The 19,356-nt window shown below is 38.4% G+C and overlaps 1 protein-coding gene across 4 annotated transcripts in view; it reads right to left on the bottom strand.

Moving 5' to 3' along the window:
• LOC145998835 (annexin B9-like) overlaps positions 1-19,356 on the bottom strand; it is a 49,014-nt gene that overhangs the window by 3,289 nt on the left and 26,369 nt on the right. For 2 of the 4 annotated variants that reach the window (XM_083135501.1, XM_083135500.1), the window contains exons 2-9: positions 13,036-13,087; positions 9,126-9,686; positions 7,357-7,533; positions 5,752-5,956; positions 4,595-4,674; positions 3,713-3,785; positions 2,507-2,680; positions 2,204-2,385 (exon numbers count right to left, since the gene is read on the bottom strand). In XM_083135501.1, the coding sequence (XP_082991627.1) occupies positions 2,204-2,385; positions 2,507-2,680; positions 3,713-3,785; positions 4,595-4,674; positions 5,752-5,956; positions 7,357-7,533; positions 9,126-9,686; positions 13,036-13,062 (1,479 nt within the window). In that variant the 5' untranslated portion in view covers positions 13,063-13,087. The remainder of the gene's footprint in view (positions 1-2,203; positions 2,386-2,506; positions 2,681-3,712; positions 3,786-4,594; positions 4,675-5,751; positions 5,957-7,356; positions 7,534-9,125; positions 9,687-13,035; positions 13,088-19,356) is intronic. The other 2 variants (XM_083135503.1, XM_083135502.1) reach the window with 1 other exon arrangement.

Consider the following 19,356-nt stretch of genomic DNA (forward strand, 5'->3'; position numbering starts at 1 on the left):
GATGGTAAATATTCATGTTTCCTTAGTGTCTCACTAATAATGTGTATTGTTTCAAGTATAGAATGTACACAAGTGTTAAGTTTTGTCTTTTTGTTTTTAGTGTATAAAATACTGGAATAGCAAATCAAATACAGTAGGAGTAAGGCTGAGCAGACAACAATGCCAGTACTCTTACCAAATCAGACAAAGATGTGTGAAAACTGAAACAACTGAAAATAGGTCAAGATATTTTAAAGCCTAAAATATAGTTTGACCGAAACTATACTAGATTAATCTGTCCAAGTTTTGTTTAAAATAATAGTTTCACATGAGATAATTATTTAATCATAAAATCCATTTCTTCTCCCAATGATGTTGCCAAAGTAATGCAAATTATCAATGTCGCATAATTTTTGGGATCATTAGACTCTGTGAAAGTGCAACATGGCATTTTTGCAGTCCCCGTGAGAATACGGGACTCCAGGAAAGTAGCATTGGTCACAGCCCAGCTCTACTTATGAGAAAACAATTTCTCATGCATAATATGAAACATAAAACAGTAGAGCCAACCTGAAAATAAAATTAAGTTTGATGGTTTCAACCAGGGTTGTTAAAGGTCCAGGAATATTAAATAAATTCAATTCTGGTCCAGGAGAGAAAATCAGCAAGCGTAAATGGGTTCTGGACCGTAGAGAACCTTTTCATCTGTAAAGTATTTCAATTCGGTCCAGGAACCTTTTTCAGGATCAATTTAAATACGGTCCAGGAACCTTTTTTCCTGAATGAATTTAAATATGGTCCAGAAACCTTTTTTCTGAATGAATTTAAATATGGTCCAGGAACCTTTTTTTTCTGAATGAATTTAAATACAGTCCAGGTACCTTTTTTCCGGATGAATTTAAATACGGTCCAGGAACCTTTTTTCTGGATTAATTTAAATACGGTCCAGGAACCTTTTTTCTGGATTAATTTAAATACGGTCCAGGAACCTTTTTTGAGAGTCAGTTTAAATAGGGTCCAAGTCCCGCATTGAAATGAAACAATATGCAACTTGGATTGAATTTTAAATTGTGAGAGAAAAAAAGGTTCCACTCCTATTGAAGCACCCAATAGAATATATGGGTTTCTGGACCTACAACAATTCTGCTTCTCATTACGAACCTGCCAAAAAACAATTATCCACTTGTGAGCATGTCTGTCTCGAGCAACTAAGAAACAAGGCCGCCCATAACTGTAGAAATGGGCGAAACTCAAAGACTGCAGTCACGTTACTCCTCTCCATGTTGCCCCATTCTCTCTCACGAGTGTTCCTTCCCTTCGTTCACTACTTGCGCAGAGACTTGTTTTCGTTCGCTTGCTTGTTATCTTTGTTGAAAAGAACATTTCGGTCTAGGAATCTTTATTCCTGCATCAATTTAAATAGGGTCCAGCAACATTCTTTTTTCAGGATTGATTAAAATATGGTCCAGGAACCTTTTTTCAATGAAACAATATGTAACTTGGACCAAATTTAAATTGTGCGAGAGACAAGGTTCTGCTCTTGCAGTGGAACCCAATAGAACCCATTAGAAATTATGCATTCCTGGACCTTTAACAACCCTGGTTTCAACCCTTTGGGAGTCATCATTGAGGATCAAGTTGGTGTTTCCTCTACTACCAAATTGATCCCTGTCAATGACTCCAAGGAGGAGTCGGAAGCTTGGTACAAATTTATTCTCATCTGTGTGATAAAAAAGAAGTTATCAGCTGTATTCTTTTACTATGTGCAATAAAAATGAAGTTGTCCGCACATGGCTTCATAACATCAAAGAAAAACAAATCCTTTAAAATAACACATTAATATTCTGGTCATCACACAATTACAAGAATAGTTTGGTGAGTTACTTATTCTTGGCTGCTATTTCAACCAAATTATACCCATGGGGCTACATTAAACACAATTAAATTTTATGTTTTATAAGTTGATAAGACAACACTTTATATTGTGTACTTTGGTTTCAACCATGTTCTGGCCAGAAGTAGTGTCCTCATGAGGAGCAGCAGGCTTGTCTATATGGATAGCATATTCTTCCTTTTCTCACTCAAGTATGAGAATAAACAATTTTGGGCATACATGAGCTGGAAGATCATTTTGTTCATTCTTTATCACATGTTAATTTCTTCTCAACAATGTCTAGACATCATATATGGATTCATTATATGGCCTAAATTATTAGTTACTTACAGAAATAAAACTCTCCAGTGTCTTTCCATATAACTTCTGGAATTCTTGCTTGATGTCTATCATGTCTACTTCACAGCGAGTCGCCACGATTCTGATGAGAGGTTTGTCCTTGGTACCAGCTCCAGCCATGCTATTGTGAAGACGTTGGGCAAAGAATGCTGGTTTATTTTTCACAGATTTCACTGGAAGAAAATAGAATGAAATATAACTTTTTATCAACAGTAAAATTTGCCCTGAACAAAAGTACGAGATAACTGCTACCCTTACATTTTGTGAAATTTAAAGAAAGCACAAAGTATTTACCAATGGCCATCAGTCCATCCTCTATGCTTCCTGAGAACTCTCTCTTGATGGCAGTTTCGAAAGGATGTCCCGTTAATCTTTCGTACTCCATGAAGACCTGGCGAAGTTGGGGGTAACTTCTGGAAGCCAAAATTGCATTGAAGGTAGATTCGTCTGTTCCAAGCTTCAATTCACCTAGTAAGTAAATAAAAATACATTCAATGTTAGCACATGAATACTCAACAATCTCTCTGAAATAAGTAACAATGATTTTTATATCCCAGACAGCACAAATTTCCAAGGCATATCCATCACATGTTCACAGAATATCCAGTATATTTCCACATGTTATCCAAATTGCCATTAATGCTTTGATATCCATGAAAAGAATTATTCATAGCATCTAGCTATATGCTAGAACTCAAACTCTGTGATACAGTCTTAAACCATTAACTCTCAAAAATTATCCAAAAACATTGTGTCATGCATAAGCCCACTGTCTGATCTATCAAGACATGCATGCCCACAAGCCCAGGTGAAAGCTCCTTTACCTTGAGTCTTTTGTGCAGTAGAGTGGCCAGAATTTTCAAAAAGGTGGGGGCTAACGTAAATGTTTCCATCATCACGCGAGTGTTGACAAGGATGTTAAGTCTGTTCTAGGTTAGTTTTCCTTTTCTTATTTATTCCCTTATTGTATTGCATTATCTTGAGCATAATTTTTAAGTCTATAGTAATGATGATAAAATAGAAATATAGATTTAATAAATGTATTATTTATTCAATTTCGGTTCCAAGTAATTAAGTGCTATATTTCTCTTCTGGCATTTTTTTCTTACAATGATTGCCAACCTGAATGTAATGGCCCTGCTGGTTTGTTTAGTTACTTTTGCTAACATAATAAATTTTGTAACACCAGACTTAATGTCCTTGCTATCACTTACATGTTGAAGACAAACTGTCAATTCATTGATTTTTGTTATTTAGTGTCGCTTATCTGTCACTTCTGGCTCATTTTGATGAGGATGAGTGATGATAAGATGAAAGTCCAAGATTTGAACCTGGGACCCCTACAATCATAACATGCTATGCTAACCACTCTGCCATGGAGGTCGGTGACAAACTGCTCAAATATCGTGCATAAAACAAATATGTCAGAAAGATCAACAAAACAAAGTAAGCAAATTAATTCATTATTTAACATAAATAACCAAGTCATATGATACTAACCTGCTTTTAAGAGTGCTTGTGCATCTTGTGTTGCTGCTGCTTGATTTATCATAGGGTTTTCATCTCTGTTTCCCTGCAAATTAAGAGCAAAATAGTTATTTAGATCATGAGTGTTTAGAAAATGAAGGATTCAGACAGCACTTTTGTGATTTTCAAACCATCCAGTTGATTGGAACTTACATAAAAGTTATTTTTTCCCTTTAAAAATTAATATCCAGATTATGCTTGCATAATGCACATATTATATTGAAAGCAATATAAACTTGGTTGAAGGAGCCAGTATATCCTTTAAACCTTTTGAATTTCAATTTAATATTTTGGGTGCATCAGCACTTAGGCTATTTTGCACCCGTCACATTATACAGGGGCCAGCCCCTTACCATTACAAATAACAACTCTAACGTTGTATAACTAAAAATCTTAAAATTTTCTGACTTTTGTTAAAAGCTGAGGCTGTAAACTGGCACTCAGCACACACAAGGACAAAAAACAGGACAACACACACAAAATTATACTGGCCATAGTGGCAGTCGCCAGAGCCTCGTTAGTCTTCAGTCCAGGGTGTACTCTGTGGAAGTGAGGTTGACTTTTGGGTGCCTACGTGGAAGGTACCTCTCCTTTAAACCTGAGCCATGCACAACTCTATAATGTGTATCTACTAGAATCACTGCCGTACACAAAGGGGATTCTGAGGGGGCTACAGCCCCCTCTGAAATTTTGACAAAATGAACATTTTCAAATAAAAACAGTGAAAAACTCTGGAAAAATCAGTGGAAAATGCAAATTTGCCTAAAATAACCCCAATAAAAATAGTACTAATATACACATGCTGAAATTAGCTTTATCACATAGTTCGTGAAGGAAATATGAAGAGATACTCACTGTACACAGTGACACCATCAATCTCCTGAAACTCCCTGATGTATCTCCTTGCAGATCCCTTTCCAGTGAATGCTTGTACACTGAAATTAAACCATATGGAAAAATTAGCATTTCTTTCTCATCCATCTCTATAATTGAGGAACTAGAGTTTGTTAAATGGGTTTTCATTAGGTAAGATACAGTTATCACAACAAATCTCATATTTCTATCATTTGTTGTTCTTCACTGCAGCCCACCACTACTTTCCAAAGAAACACAATTCTGGGGTTCCCGCCTAAATATCAAACCAGGATTCCCCACTTGAACACAAGACCTGACTCTTGAGGGTGATTTCAACAAAATTCGGTATTACAGAACAATACTGACTTTATGTTCCTGCTTTATCTATTTTACCTTCTTGGTCCCAACCAAGCAACAGGCTATTTTCCTCCAGAACTGAACTGATATTGTACAATTATTAAGTATTTCAGGGTGCTAAGAAATGAAAAAACTTGAGCATCATGACATAGCCAGAATGCATGAAAAGGTGCTACATGTGTAACACTTAAAAATGTACCACAATTTGACTTCTGTGAAGCATATAGGCTAAAGGTGCAAATAATTCTTGTTGGTGAAATATGCAAATTATATGCATTCACGAACATTTAAACTTTAATGCAATTAAAAACAATAATAATTTTCAGATTCATTCATTTTGTTATTTACATGGATTAGGACCACTTTTTGTGGAATGACCCTAACGCATTACTCTGAACAATAGGACTTCAGACAAAGTCACAGAACAATATGCAACATTCTTAGGTTCAGTTTTAGTGCAGCAAAGAGAATATCCAAACACTTCACATGTACATAACATGGCCAATGGTTGCCAAACTTTTTCGTTTCACAGTGCCCTTAGCGTTTCAAGATTTTTCCATGGTGCCCAAGTCAGAATGTAGGCCTATCTAACACTTGCAACACACAGTTAGTGTGGTTACTTTTCTTGCCTTAAGTTAAAAAATAAACACAATTTCAAATTCAGAAACATGTAAAAAGTACTAAAACTACGTGTAGACTAACAAGTATGTGTCATTTCAGTGAAAATATTGAAACATTTTGTGGCCAGCCACAGCACCCCAGTGCACACTTTGGAAACCACTGAACTAGGCAATACTTACGATTATGATATGTAGCACAAACAGTTCTTATTTCATTATTGTTCAATGTGCACATCACTTCCACCAGTGTGTCTTCATTTGTCCCTAAGCCACTGATAGCATCATGCAGTTCTTGGGCATAGAAAGTGGGGAGCGGAGTTAAAAGTGCTACCAGAGCATCTTCAAATCTTCCACCTGTTTCGCTCTTTATATCTTTTATCAGGTCCTGCAAAGTAAAATTATACAGAGTAATAAAGTGCCATTAAGAAACATCTTTGCCTATATTGTGCACAATTAAAACATTATTAAAAGTACATTATTGCTTGATTTTTGTTTATGTAATATTGTCCAAAGTATAAGACTTGCACCTAAAATTCTTACAAAATTTCACATCTTTAGCATTATGACTGTCTTTTACACTCACAAATAATAAATATTTATATATTTTCTGTAATGCATATGCTCATGCATTAACAGGGAGCAGCTAAGTATCAATGTGAATCTCTTAAAAGTTACTGATTTTGATTCGCTTTTGTTTTGTACAAAGTTTGTTTCTTTTATTAAAGTAATGTCTTGGGTTAAAAATCCAACTGTGTTTGTAACAAATATTTAAAGTCAAATAATACATTAAGAAGTATAAACTGCGTTCTTTAAGTTCTTGCAACGTAGTTACATAATATTATGGAAAACCCAGTTGAGTGCTAAGGACTTGAAATTCAACTTTTAAATTGTATAACTCTGCTCCTTTGCATATCATATGCACTACAACTACCAATATATTCTAAGTGTAATGTACAGTTGCAGCATGTTTCCCAATAACATTTGCTAATTTTTTTCGACATATCAAAAACACTTTTTGCTCAATTTTTTTGAAAAACAATAGAACAGAGGTATATCAAACAAATTTCTAAAGAAACTTAACATTCAGTTGTAAAACAGTGGAAATCATTAAAGAAAGATATTGCTCACAATCTTTGGGTAAGAACCCTCAATTGTTCTTTACAAATGTATTTTTATGTGGCAACAAGGAAAAGCATTTGCAAACCTATGTGTGTGTGTGTATGCAAATTTTTCATATTGAACATGCTTGTATGCCTGTTTAGGCTTATCATGATGATTAGATGAAATTGATGAAAGGATATTCACAAAAAAAAAATACCCATGTCTGGAACTATTCGTGGTAACATGAGCAGACCACAACTGATTTGGCCACCAAGGTGGATGTATTGCTTCTCGTTTGTATGTAACAAGTCTATAATATAACAAGGAAAAAAGTCTGAATGTAATTAATTAATAAATAAAAAAAGAAGCACTACACAATGAAGAAAGTTGGAATTTTAATGTTTTTTGCTAAATTTCGGAAAACATTTTATGTATTTTCACCATTCAAGGATTTTTTTTATTTGACAAAGGATTTTGTTTTTTATTACAACACTAAAACCTCACTGGATCACATGTAAAAGTTATATTTCTCTACAAACAAACAAAAATGCATATTCGTGGTCTGTCTATGATGCAATGTTAATGTGAATGATGTGCTCGATTCATGGCAGGAATATACTACACAATTAACTGCATCTTTGTAAGTAACAAAAGGTTAAGGAATTACAAAAGATAGAGGTATACCTTTCCATAGAGAGTCTTGAAAGCAGAGGCGATCTGAAGCCTTTGTGCATTTGTCCGGTTGGCAAGCACATCAATCAAAGCTTTCTCGTCTGTACCAAAGCCTTTCATTGCTTTTCGCAGAATTTCTGCATCTCCATTTGCATTAAAAGGCACAGCAGGTACAACAGTTGGGGTGCCCTGAAACAATGGAAACAAATGCTACAATTTGATTGCTTTACAAAAGTCTTCACAACAGTGTCCGAGTATCAATCACAAGATGCACCCTGTAGTAAAATCTGAACCATATAGCAGCCATTGCTGGAACAAACCATGTGTGTTAACACAGTCTTGTTATTATAAATAAAAAAAAAAATTTGCAGAATAACTGTGAGGTTGAATAAACTGGTTTTATAAATATTGGTTGCTATGTAATATTTCTGTTTTACACCACCATCCAGAGTAACTTCAAAATGCTGTAATTTACAAGTGTTTGCATGATGCCATACCATAATTATATCCATAAAACCATATTAAACAGAACTTAAACAGTTCTTTACATTCACTGCACACGTAAAAAACAAAAAAAAACAAAAAACATAGTACTTATTTTAAATGACTGATAACAAACCAGGACAGAACCAACAAAACATGAACCCAGCATTCAAATAAACGAAGTTTCACATTCTCAAATCAAATACACTATTAACCAACATGGGGTTGGTTCACATTCAAATCCATCCCATCACTTTTGATAAGTAAGGCATTTACAATCCAAATCTCCATGAATATGTGATTCCAAAATTCATCATCAAGAAAGCACATAAATATGAATTTGCTGGGAATAAGATTTTGTTCCTCGGTTCTTTTTATTAGTCGAACCATAGACATAGCATTGCGGCATTGAGAAAACACAACAACACATTGTGGTCATTTCCCTCTATGACCACAATGCAATGTAAGACATGTTCCAACCTGTCAAAGGTTAGTTCAGATAAGTCTTATCTTGGTGAAGTGATTTGGTTTATTTTACTTTGCTTTTCCACCACTTTTGGCTAATCGTGAAGGTGAGGATGAGTATAATGAAACTGATGAAGGAACACTCACAAAGACCAACCATGCCCAGATGGGAATTCAAACCTGGAATCCCTGGCATGATAGCATGCTGTGCTAACCACTCTGCCACGGAACTTCCACATGGTTAACCTTACCTAATCCTTCGGCAAGTTAAAATATGTCTCAATATGAACATTTGAATCATTTTGCATAATGACAATTTTCAATATGCTAGAATGTGTTGTAGTTCTTTAGAAACACAATACAAAAATTGTGACAGTGATGTTCTTTTAAATTCTGTTCTCTCTGGGTTTTTTTTTGTTCCTTGTTTGCTCATCAAATGTTTTCACTCTTTGAGCATCCATAATATATAAAGATTTCTACACAACTGTTTAAACATGAAGTACCTCACTTTCTGTTCTTAAGGGGAGTATACTATTGTTTTCTTGCGACTGTCAAGGTATATCAGTCTCGAAATACTACTTTACATACACTAATATCAGAAAAAGATTTCTTACTCTCTGCCAAACGAACCTGCATTTACCACTTCTTAATGGATGTTCTGAAATCACACATGCATTATTTTGCCAAATATCCTTAGCCCTCTGACTTGAAAGTGGACCAACAAAGGTTTAATGGGTCCCCAAAGCAGACAGGCAGTTTACAAAGCAGTTTGGGGGCGAAATACAAGCAAGAATGTACTGGATGGAAATGGATTTATGCTGTGGAAATCTCACCTTGGTGTGAACCGTTTGGTGCACTCTTCCTGAATTCTTATACGAAGCAGAGCTATGTTTAATATCCGGATACAATCCCCCAGGAGGTTGCTGTAAACTCTGTGGGTATGAATTAACAGGAGGTTGCTGGGAACTTGGTGGGTATGGGGAGAATGATTGAGGGGGGTATGAATTAACAGTAGGTTGCTGTGAACTCTGTGGGTATGGGGAGAATGACTGAGGGGAATATGAATTAACAGGAGGAGCATAAGGGGCAGATGCAGAAAAACCTGCTGGAGGTGGGTACAAAGGATACATGTTAGCATTGTTCTGTATCGGGTCGATCGGATAACTGGGATATGGGGAGGTACCAGGATTTGAACCAAGTGGATATGGAGGTTGAGGGGATGTGCTTCTGTTTGGATATGGTGGGTATGGGCTGCTCATGTTTGGGTTTGAAGGTCTAGGCGAAGTACTTGGATTTGGATACATTGGATAAGTTTGCTGACTACCCTGAACAGGGTATGAAGGTTGGGGCATTTGATTACCAGGTCCAGGATATGGACATTGGTTATTTGGGACCTTTAAAAAGAAAATTGAAGATTAAATCAACTTTTTTCCTCCAAAGAGTTTCTAATACATTAACATTCAAAAAAATAATTATTGAAAGATTCGATCCAGCTTATCACAATTGTAAACCAGGATTTGTAATATTTATATATTTAGTCCACCTCAATATATAAACTACTCTTGTAAATTCTATCAAACTGCATCTTTTCTCATGAATTTGTGAAGTTATGTTTGCAAAATACAAAAGAACATAATTTAACTACGAGGAACCAAGGATTCTTATCTTTTATCAAGGATAATTTATGCCATCAACAAAAAACATTATTCTAAACACAGCAATCCTAATGATCATTTAAACCACTTTAAGTTCTTTAAGGATTAAAGAACCTAGTGTTTGAATACCAAACTGATTTTTTGACCGGAGTTTGTAGCACATAGTTAAGTACTTGAAGAAGGAAGCTGGCTATGTTTCTGTCTCACAAGCGTTACTGTGAAATAAAAATTGCAATAATTTTTCAGGTTACAAAACAAAATAATAATGGTAACACACTTAACATTCCATTAACAAGTTCAAGAACTAGATACGTGATTAACTTTTGTTACTGAAATATTTTGCATGGTTTATGAAGATTATGTTGTTTATGAACTTTTTCCGTTGTTTTTAGCTTATAAACATGTGTTATTGTGAAGAAAAGTATGTCTTGAAGGCTTCGTGCGATTGAATGCAGCACCCAATATGACATGCCACAGCAGCAGCAGACAGGATGTACAACCTTGGTGACAATGAAGTTCGACCAGAAAGGAATACGTGATTAAATGCACAGAGGCATAGGCGGTGGAATGGGTGACCCGCAGAAGTGACGCATGTGTGTAAGAGGAGGCGTGTGAGCAGGCAAGAATCGTGATCCCAGCATGTTGCACCCAATGTCACATAAAGAACGAAAACGGGGAACTATACGCGTGACATTGAACTTCGACCAGGCACCAGAACCATACGGAAAAATCCAGATAGTGGCGCATTCGACGGAAGCATGACGTCACGGACACGATAAGGGAGTCCGCCGTATATAAGCCGAGGAACCGCAGTGCATCATCACCATGGCCAGGGGCAAACCTATTGACAACACCGTGAGGAGAAGAGTGGTGGAGTTGCAACGGGATGGACTCAGTGAACGGGAAATAGGGCACCAACTGAACTTACCCAAGTCAACCGTCCACTGCATCATCAAACACCACCAAAATACGGGTACTACAGAGCCAGGTAAGGCCCCCGGTCGAAAACGCCTGCTGAGCGTGCGTGACCTACGGATATTTAGGCACTATATCCAGACCAACAATCATGTTTCTGTGGCCGAATTACGACTGTGGACTCGAGAACGCTTTTACATTGAAGTGTCAACCAGAACCATTCGCCGTTACCTACTGCGATGCGGTTACCGAGTGTACAAGGTGAAACGTAAACCCTTCCTTTCCATGTTGAACAAAGGCAATCGACTACGGTGGGCACGAATGTACCGGGGATGGACATTTCGGCAGTGGAACAGGGTTTTGTGGACGGACGAATCCATTTTCAATGTTGTGTACGGTAAAATATGGAAAACAGTCATTTGTCGGAAGGAGGAACAGAATGAAGCAAAATGTTATGCACGTCGGGTACAGAAACCTGCGTCAGTGATGGTATGGGGATGCATGACGGCATCTGGGGTTGGCCCACTACACGTCTGTGAGGACATTGTGAATGCACACGCCTATACACGCATACTGGAGCGGCATCTTCCCACAGTGCGAAGGCACCTGTTCCACAGGTGGCGTCTCATCTTTCAACACGACAATGCCAAGCCTCATACAGTGCGGCTGACAAGAGAATGGTTGACTCGCCATCACGTGTGAACTCTGCCATGGCCACCATCGAGTCCCGACCTCTCGCCCATTGAGAATGTGTGGTGTGTTCTTAAGCGACGTGTGCAACAGAGGGGACCCACGACAGTGGCTGCTCTTATCGCCTGCCTGCAGGAGGAATGGCACCGCATCGATGTGGAATACCTTGAACGACTTGTCCGCAGCATGCCCCGATGCATTGCCACAGTTATTCGCCGACGGGGCGGCGTCACACCATTGTAAACAGGATCCCCTCTAACAGTGGTCGAACTTCAATGTCACGTGTAGATGGACGAAAATGTTTTATTTTGTGTGGACACCATACATTGCTGCGTTGCAACGGAAATTTATGTTTTCCTTTGTTCCATGTAGCCTGCTGAATAAAATATGTTCAGCATATGCATGTGTTCTCCTTGTTTCACAACACACTCCTATATTTGTAACTGGTCGAACTTCATTGTCACTAAGGTTGTAAATGTATTATGAAATATAGTAAATCCGACATGAGGGACTGAAAAATTACGAAACCAAGATAGAAGTGAAATTTTGGTGGTACCCTTGACCCTCTGTACCCTCGAGAAAGTGAAATATTTTGCATAGTTTATGAATGTTTTCTGTTGTTTTAGCTCATAGAAATGTGTTATTGTGAAGTAAAGTACATCTGTTACCTTACCATGAGCAGAATAGCCTGAAGGCTTTGCACTCAACGCAACATTCCACAACAGCAGCTATAATTTTACATCATAGGTTTGGAGCGAAGAGCAATTTCAATGTGCATACAAACTGTTTTTATTAATAAAAAGTGGCACAAGTTTTTACTTACATGGGGCATACTTTGCAACCAATTATCCCCATTATTTGTTTTTTGCATGCTGGAACCAATTCTATATTACACAAAACAGTGAAATCTGTCGATCAAAAGAAAATGGAGTACACTAGGTCAGTTATGGTAATGAGTATTACATTTATTGGTGATTATAATTTTAAGTCGTTAGGTTAAGACTGCTAAGTTTGATGATATTATCTCTTGCAAATGTTCTTTCACTATTTGAGTGTGTATACAAACAGCTTTTACTAATAAAAAGTGGCGAAAGTACTCAGAGATGGCAGGTTTTTACTTATGGGGGCCATACTTTGGGATCTAATATCTCCATAGTTTGTTTTTTCTGCATGGAGGAACTAATTTTATATTACGTAATCAGTGGTGTGCCCACGATTTTTGAAAGGGAGGGGTTATGTACACTTTTTCTGCTAGTCATCCCTCATTTCGACATCTTTTTCTACCTTTGAAGTTCCTTTTTTTTTTTTTTTTAGAAATACTGTGCCAAAGAGGGGTTTATAACACCCACCACCCCCCCCCCTTGGGCATGCCAGTATACATAATACATCGAATTCTGTCTATTATCAAAATCCTGTGGTACAGTTACAAAGAAAGATGAACCCTGTAATGCTACAAATTAACTGTAAATATGAATTATATTACCTGAGAAGGATATCCTGGATAGCTCATGATCACCGACTAATAAATGGCAATTCTGAAAAAGAAAAGAAATAAATCTCTAGAAACTAATATATCTACACACACACACACACACACATATATATATATAAATAAATCTGTGTATGTCTCTCAATTACAAAGGTACTTAGCTCCATGGCAATTTTCCTTAAGGGGGCACCCCAAAGAAATCGTTGATTGAATTGGCTTATCATTACAATAGAGGCTGAATTAGCACATACCCTTTTTCACACAGGGTCTATTAAAAGTAGACAAGAAATTAAAGAGATTTTTTGTTACTAACACAAATAACAAATGAACAAGTGTCAAGCTGTTTTACCTAATAAAATACAAATATATTTTCAAATTCTTAAAAATATGAGTAAAAATTCAGCAAACTTTTGTTATATTGTGATGCATGAATGTACTGTACTAATTTGTAACGTGCATCATCATATAAAAAGTTATTTTCTGGTATCATCTTCCCCCTTAAAATTCAATATTGTCATTATCGATTGCAATGAAAATATCTCTTTCACACTGCATGAGGAAGAGTGCTTCAAGATTATCACTGGATAGGCTATTACGTAGTCTTGTTTTTATTATCTTTAATTTGGAAAAAATCTTCTGCAGCTCAAGTGGAATTGTAAGGAGATTTTTAATAATGTTATACAATTCAGTGCATTGCAAGGAATACACACTGTACAACAAATGTACACTTGACGGAGCTGTTGCAACTTTTACTTACCCACTTCCTCTCACCTTCAGTCATAACTTCTACCTGGTCCATATCTTCAAAATTTCATTCCATGTTCAGTAATTCTCAGTAGCGTGCAGTGACCATTTAGATAGCCAAAGCACTGAATATACAGGGTTAGTCAAAAGTATCGGGACAGGCCTGTAATAACGAGATGCGTGGACGGAGCAAAATCACATGTTGCAAGTGGGTATTGGTGCGGAAACTGCATTGAATAGGGGTGTGGCCATCATGGCAGCCATCTTGGATTCCGCCATATTGGATATCACACAATATTTTCAAATGGAAAGGGGTATGTATGACACATCAATTTAGGCTAGAATTGTCTCACCAACGACAATCCGAACTCATTTTTGACCTATCGCCATTCCTGGAAGAGACAGGGTGTGCTACGTTTGACTGCAAAAAATTAGATTTGTCTGAGAGAGACGTTTGGACGGAGGACAATCACATGTTGCAAATTAATATTGGTGTGGAAACTGCAATGAATGGGGGTGTGGTCATCATGGCAGCCATCTTGGATTCCGCCATACTGGATATCACACAATATTTTCAAATGGAAAGGGGTATGTATGACACATCAATTTAGGCTAGAATCGTCCCACAAACGACAATCCGAACTCAGTTTGGACCTATCGCCATTCGTGGAAGAGATAGGGTGTGCTACGTTTGACTGCAAAAAAATGAGATTGGTCTGAAATTATTGTTTACTGTATTCCTGTCGGTAACTGTACACTGGAAATTACAGAGAGCATGAACAAGAAAACATGACATTGAGTTACAGAATGCATCAAAGCAAGTGCTCAAACTGCTTCCCGTCGACTGTCTGACAATATGCCAACCTATCGTAAAAACTGCAAAGTGCACGTTGCAGCATATCCCGAGAAAGTCCTCTTGTTTCGTCCACAATGCGATTCCGTAGATCATTCAGGGAGTGTGGTTTGGTGCGATACACTTTGTCCATCATGTTCCCCCATAGAAAGTAATCCAGTGGTGATAGATCGGGAGATCTTGCAGGCCATTCAATCACACCTCGTCTTCCAATCCATCGTTGTGGAAAGGTTTCATGTAAGTATTGTCAAACAACCCGTCCATAGTGTGGCGGCGCTCCGTTCTATTGGAACCAAACACGATTAAAGTCCTGTGTGGACACTTGGATGGCAGGGACAATCTGTTCACCAAGCATTGTCAAATACTTCTCACCTGTCAGATTGCCGTCAATGAAGAAAGGGCCAAGAATGATGCCTCCCATCATTCCTATCCAAACATTCAGTGGATACTGCGTATGATGTTCCATCATCCAATGCGGGTTTTCATCACTCCAATAGTGACAGTTATGTCTGTTCACCTGCCCGTTTAACATAAATGTCGCTTCATCAGAGAATACAATGTCATTGAGGTGAATACTATCGTTATCTACATTTCGCATCATTACTTCGCAAAATTCAATACGGCGATCAAAATCATCTTCCGTCAGTTCGTGCACTAAACTCACTTTGTAGGGTTTAAACTTACTGCGCACTAAAATTCCTTGCACTGACCTCTGGGAAATGTTCAGCTTGTTGGCAACGCTGGTTGTCGATGTATGCGGATTTTCCACAAAAGACTAACACATCTAAAGAAACTGTCTCGTTGCTACACGATTTCGACCTTCCTAATCGCACACGGTCCTTAACACTTCCACTTGCTGCAAAACGTCGAATGGTTCTTTCGACGGTTGACTTTGAAATTGGGTTACGTTCAGGGAATGTAGCATTAAATAACTGTCGCACCTCGGTATACGATCGCTTGCGATCTCCATAGCCACGCATCATTAATAACGTAATACGTTTTCGTTCACTGAGCTCCATTTTGACCACTGACACAGACACAAATCTCCTTCCTTTGGCACAACACTCACCAACATGAGCGACATGCAGAACGTTCGCAAGGACGATAACAAATGCAACTGACCTTCGAGGAAGTTGACTATAATCTACAAGGGATGTTTGCAGGTAGAGTCCATATCCAGAGGAACACTGTTATTGCTGTCTGTGGAAGGGAAAATAAAACAAACACGTACCTGATGCTCTTAATTTGTCGAATAGGATTGTTAGCTACAAAAGAGTATGTTACGCTGTTGTAAAGAAGGATTGTTTAGACTGGCATTATTCGGTTATTTGCAATATTATGTTGCTTTCAACATACTATCATAACAAGCCGGGGAAAGGACTAGAGGCAGAAATGGAAGAAACGAAGAGAAGTAGAAGTCACGGCCTCGATGTAAGGTTCCATCCCGGCATTCGGCTGGGGGAACTGAGGAAAACCGATTTCCAGATCTATCACCACTGGATTACTTTCTATGGGGGCAAAGTGTATCGCACCAAACCACACTCCCTGAATGATCTACGGAATCGCATTGTGGACGAAACAAGAGGACTTTCTCGGGATATGCTGCAACGTGCACTTTGCAGTTTTTACGATCGGTTGGCATATTGTCCGACAGTCGACGGGAAGCAGTTTGAGCACTTGCTTTGATGCATTCTGTAACTCAATGTCATGTTTTCTTGTTCATGCTCTCCGTAATTTCCAGTGTACAGTTACCGACAGGAATACAGTAAACAATAATTTCAGACCAATCTCATTTTTTTGCAGTCAAACGTAGCACACCCTATCTCTTCCACGAATGGCGATAGGTCCAAACTGAGTTCGGATTGTCGTTTGTGGGACGATTCTAGCCTAAATTGATGTGTCATACATACCCCTTTCCATTTGAAAATATTGTGTGATATCCAATATGGCGGAATCCAAGATGGCTGCCATGATGACCACACCCCCATTCATTGCAGTTTCCACACCAATATTAATTTGCAACATGTGATTGTCCTCCGTCCAAACGTCTCTCTCAGACAAATCTAATTTTTTGCAGTCAAACGTAGCACACCCTGTCTCTTCCAGGAATGGCGATAGGTCAAAAATGAGTTCGGATTGTCGTTGGTGAGACAATTCTAGCCTAAATTGATGTGTCATACATACCCCTTTCCATTTGAAAATATTGTGTGATATCCAATATGGCGGAATCCAAGATGGCTGCCATGATGGCCACACCCCTATTCAATGCAGTTTCCGCACCAATACCCACTTGCAACATGTGATTTTGCTCCGTCCACGCATCTCGTTATTACTGGCCTGTCCCGATACTTTTGACTAACCCTGTATAATTTTTAAATAAACAATAGTACATCAAGGGGCAGGCTTGCCTTGATAAAAACACCGCATGCCAATGCTTTGCGGCATTTTAGTCTTTCACGGGCTCCACAAAAATTTCTCGACACTTTCGGGGTGTCTAAGTATCCTGGGAATTATGCAAAATTCAAATTGCATGCCTAAGCAGTGCTTCGGTAGCTTGCCTTGTATGCACGCCACTGCTAATTCGTCATTACTGTCAATCTTCATCCATTGACTGTCCGCATATTTGAGGCATAGGCGTGTGCATGGGGTGGGGGTAATGCCCCCCTCCTCCTAACCATGGATGTCTGCAGATATTTTCCACGGAGTGACAAGCAAGGTATTTTTCCTTGGTCATATAACCACGATAACAGTGTGCCCCTCAAAAAACACCACTTGAATTTGAAATTATCGCATTCCTGCATCCCATTATAATAAAATTACTATGACTGAAATCAAATTACATGTGTGAAATATTTACTTTTAGGTTGACACTCATTTTCTAAGGCCTTGACACCCCTTAATCCAGACATGCATGCCCTTATATTATTATACGTTTACCTAGAAATTTAAAAGGTGGCCACGGTGGCTCAGTCGGTAACGCATCTGACTACCATGCTCAAGGTCCCGGGTTCGATCCCTGGCCGGGGTTTTTGCCGAGGATGCAAAATTTTGGATCTAAGAATTTTCTTTCTCGCTCCTCTTGAAATTTGTTTTCTCTAATGCATAGCAAATTACCAGAGAGAAGTAAGTACTTCAGACTATTGCTGCTAAACAGTTCTCTCTAAGATGCAAGAACAATTGTTTGGAGGTAAAGGAGCATGCACATTTCAGAGACAATTTATATTATTTTTTCTATAATTATACAGGGTGTTCATTAAGTAACTATGCAGCAGGCGCGGTTGGCCCTATAGCGCACAGGATCAGTGAACCCCCAGTAATATACGATAATCACCTCGAGAATGAACAATAAACAATGTCTTTAAATTTTCACATTATTTCGCTAAAAATTCTACACAATAAGTCATGTATTTGTGCCCGTAACACGGCGAACTCTCTTGCTGAGAAGAAGAAACCGCGAATCGGCCGCCCTGATACAGACCCTCAGTTGAACCCCCACAGGACAGCTCGTGCCATTGTGAAAGCTTCGTGCGGGAGCAGAAGCGCGAGGAGGGTATAGGACAAAATACATGGGAGATGAGATTCCAGAACCTATGTCTCTACCCAACGGTCATGCGCAGTTCGTTCTCTCGCAGAAGCCGCGGGACAAGGCTCCTTTCTTGCTGCTTCCTCCCTTCCAGTGTTGCTGTGTGCGGTTCAAGTTTGAAGCGCACACATTACATATTCAATCTTCTCTTGTATCATTTTTGCACCGAACTTCTTGGAATAAATGCAAGATTGTGTCAGAGATGGATGAGTGGAAACAAATAGAAGCTGGAATTAGATGCGATGAATTAAAATAAAGGAGATACATTACCAAAATACCTTGTGCATGCATTCAGAGGTTTTTCCTTAAAGGTGGAAACACTTCGGGTTCGCGAAAGAGAAAGAATGGCGCGAAGACGTGACTCGCTGTCGCTCGGTGTCAAAGTCTCAAGTTTTTTAGTTTTTGAAGTGCTTGGATACTTGTTGGAAAGTATTAAGTGATGCTGCGAGTGAAACGAGGGATGGACTTTACCTAGGTTATGTCATTTGATGCAGTGTAGGCGTTGCTGTCCGCGCAGGTAAGAAATGACCGATAGAAATGCACATAATTAACGTAAACAAACTTCCTTGTCCACTGAAAAAAAGCGTGTGCTGGTCGACCAGCCCCAAATTTGAACAAACCTGTCGCGTATAAATGAAAGGGTCTCAGGTTCGATTTCTAGTATGCGCATGCCATTAGTTGCCATTTCCCTTTAACAAATGTAGGACCAGTTCTGATTAGTCAGCATGGACGTCCGGAAGGGGAAAAGGGGGCCGCCCCCCCATGGAAATTGAATGTAAACCAAAAATTATATATTACACGCATATAATTTAATTTCAGTCACAGTAATTTTTTGTAATTATTATAAAAGCGTTGCAGTAACTTCAGACTGAAGGAGTGTTTTTTGCTCCTCGTGGGGAAAAAATATATTACTTGCCCCTACTTGAGGACGTCCATGATATTCCAACAAAACTCAACTTTTTTCATAAAGGCACAATTTATTGTAGTTTCAGCCCTAAATTTATTCGCACACCCCTACAACAAAACCTTATACTCCCAGATAAAAAGAATTCTTGACAAAGCTTTTAAACCCTCCCCCATCCTTTTGTTGGGCGAAGGAAGTATATTTTGCGGAAAGTGAATATATGTCACATCA

Source organism: Lepisma saccharinum, chromosome 14, assembly GCF_977018435.1.
Source record: "Lepisma saccharinum chromosome 14, izLepSacc3.1, whole genome shotgun sequence".
In the NCBI taxonomy this organism is placed as follows: Eukaryota; Metazoa; Arthropoda; class Insecta; order Zygentoma; family Lepismatidae; genus Lepisma; species Lepisma saccharinum.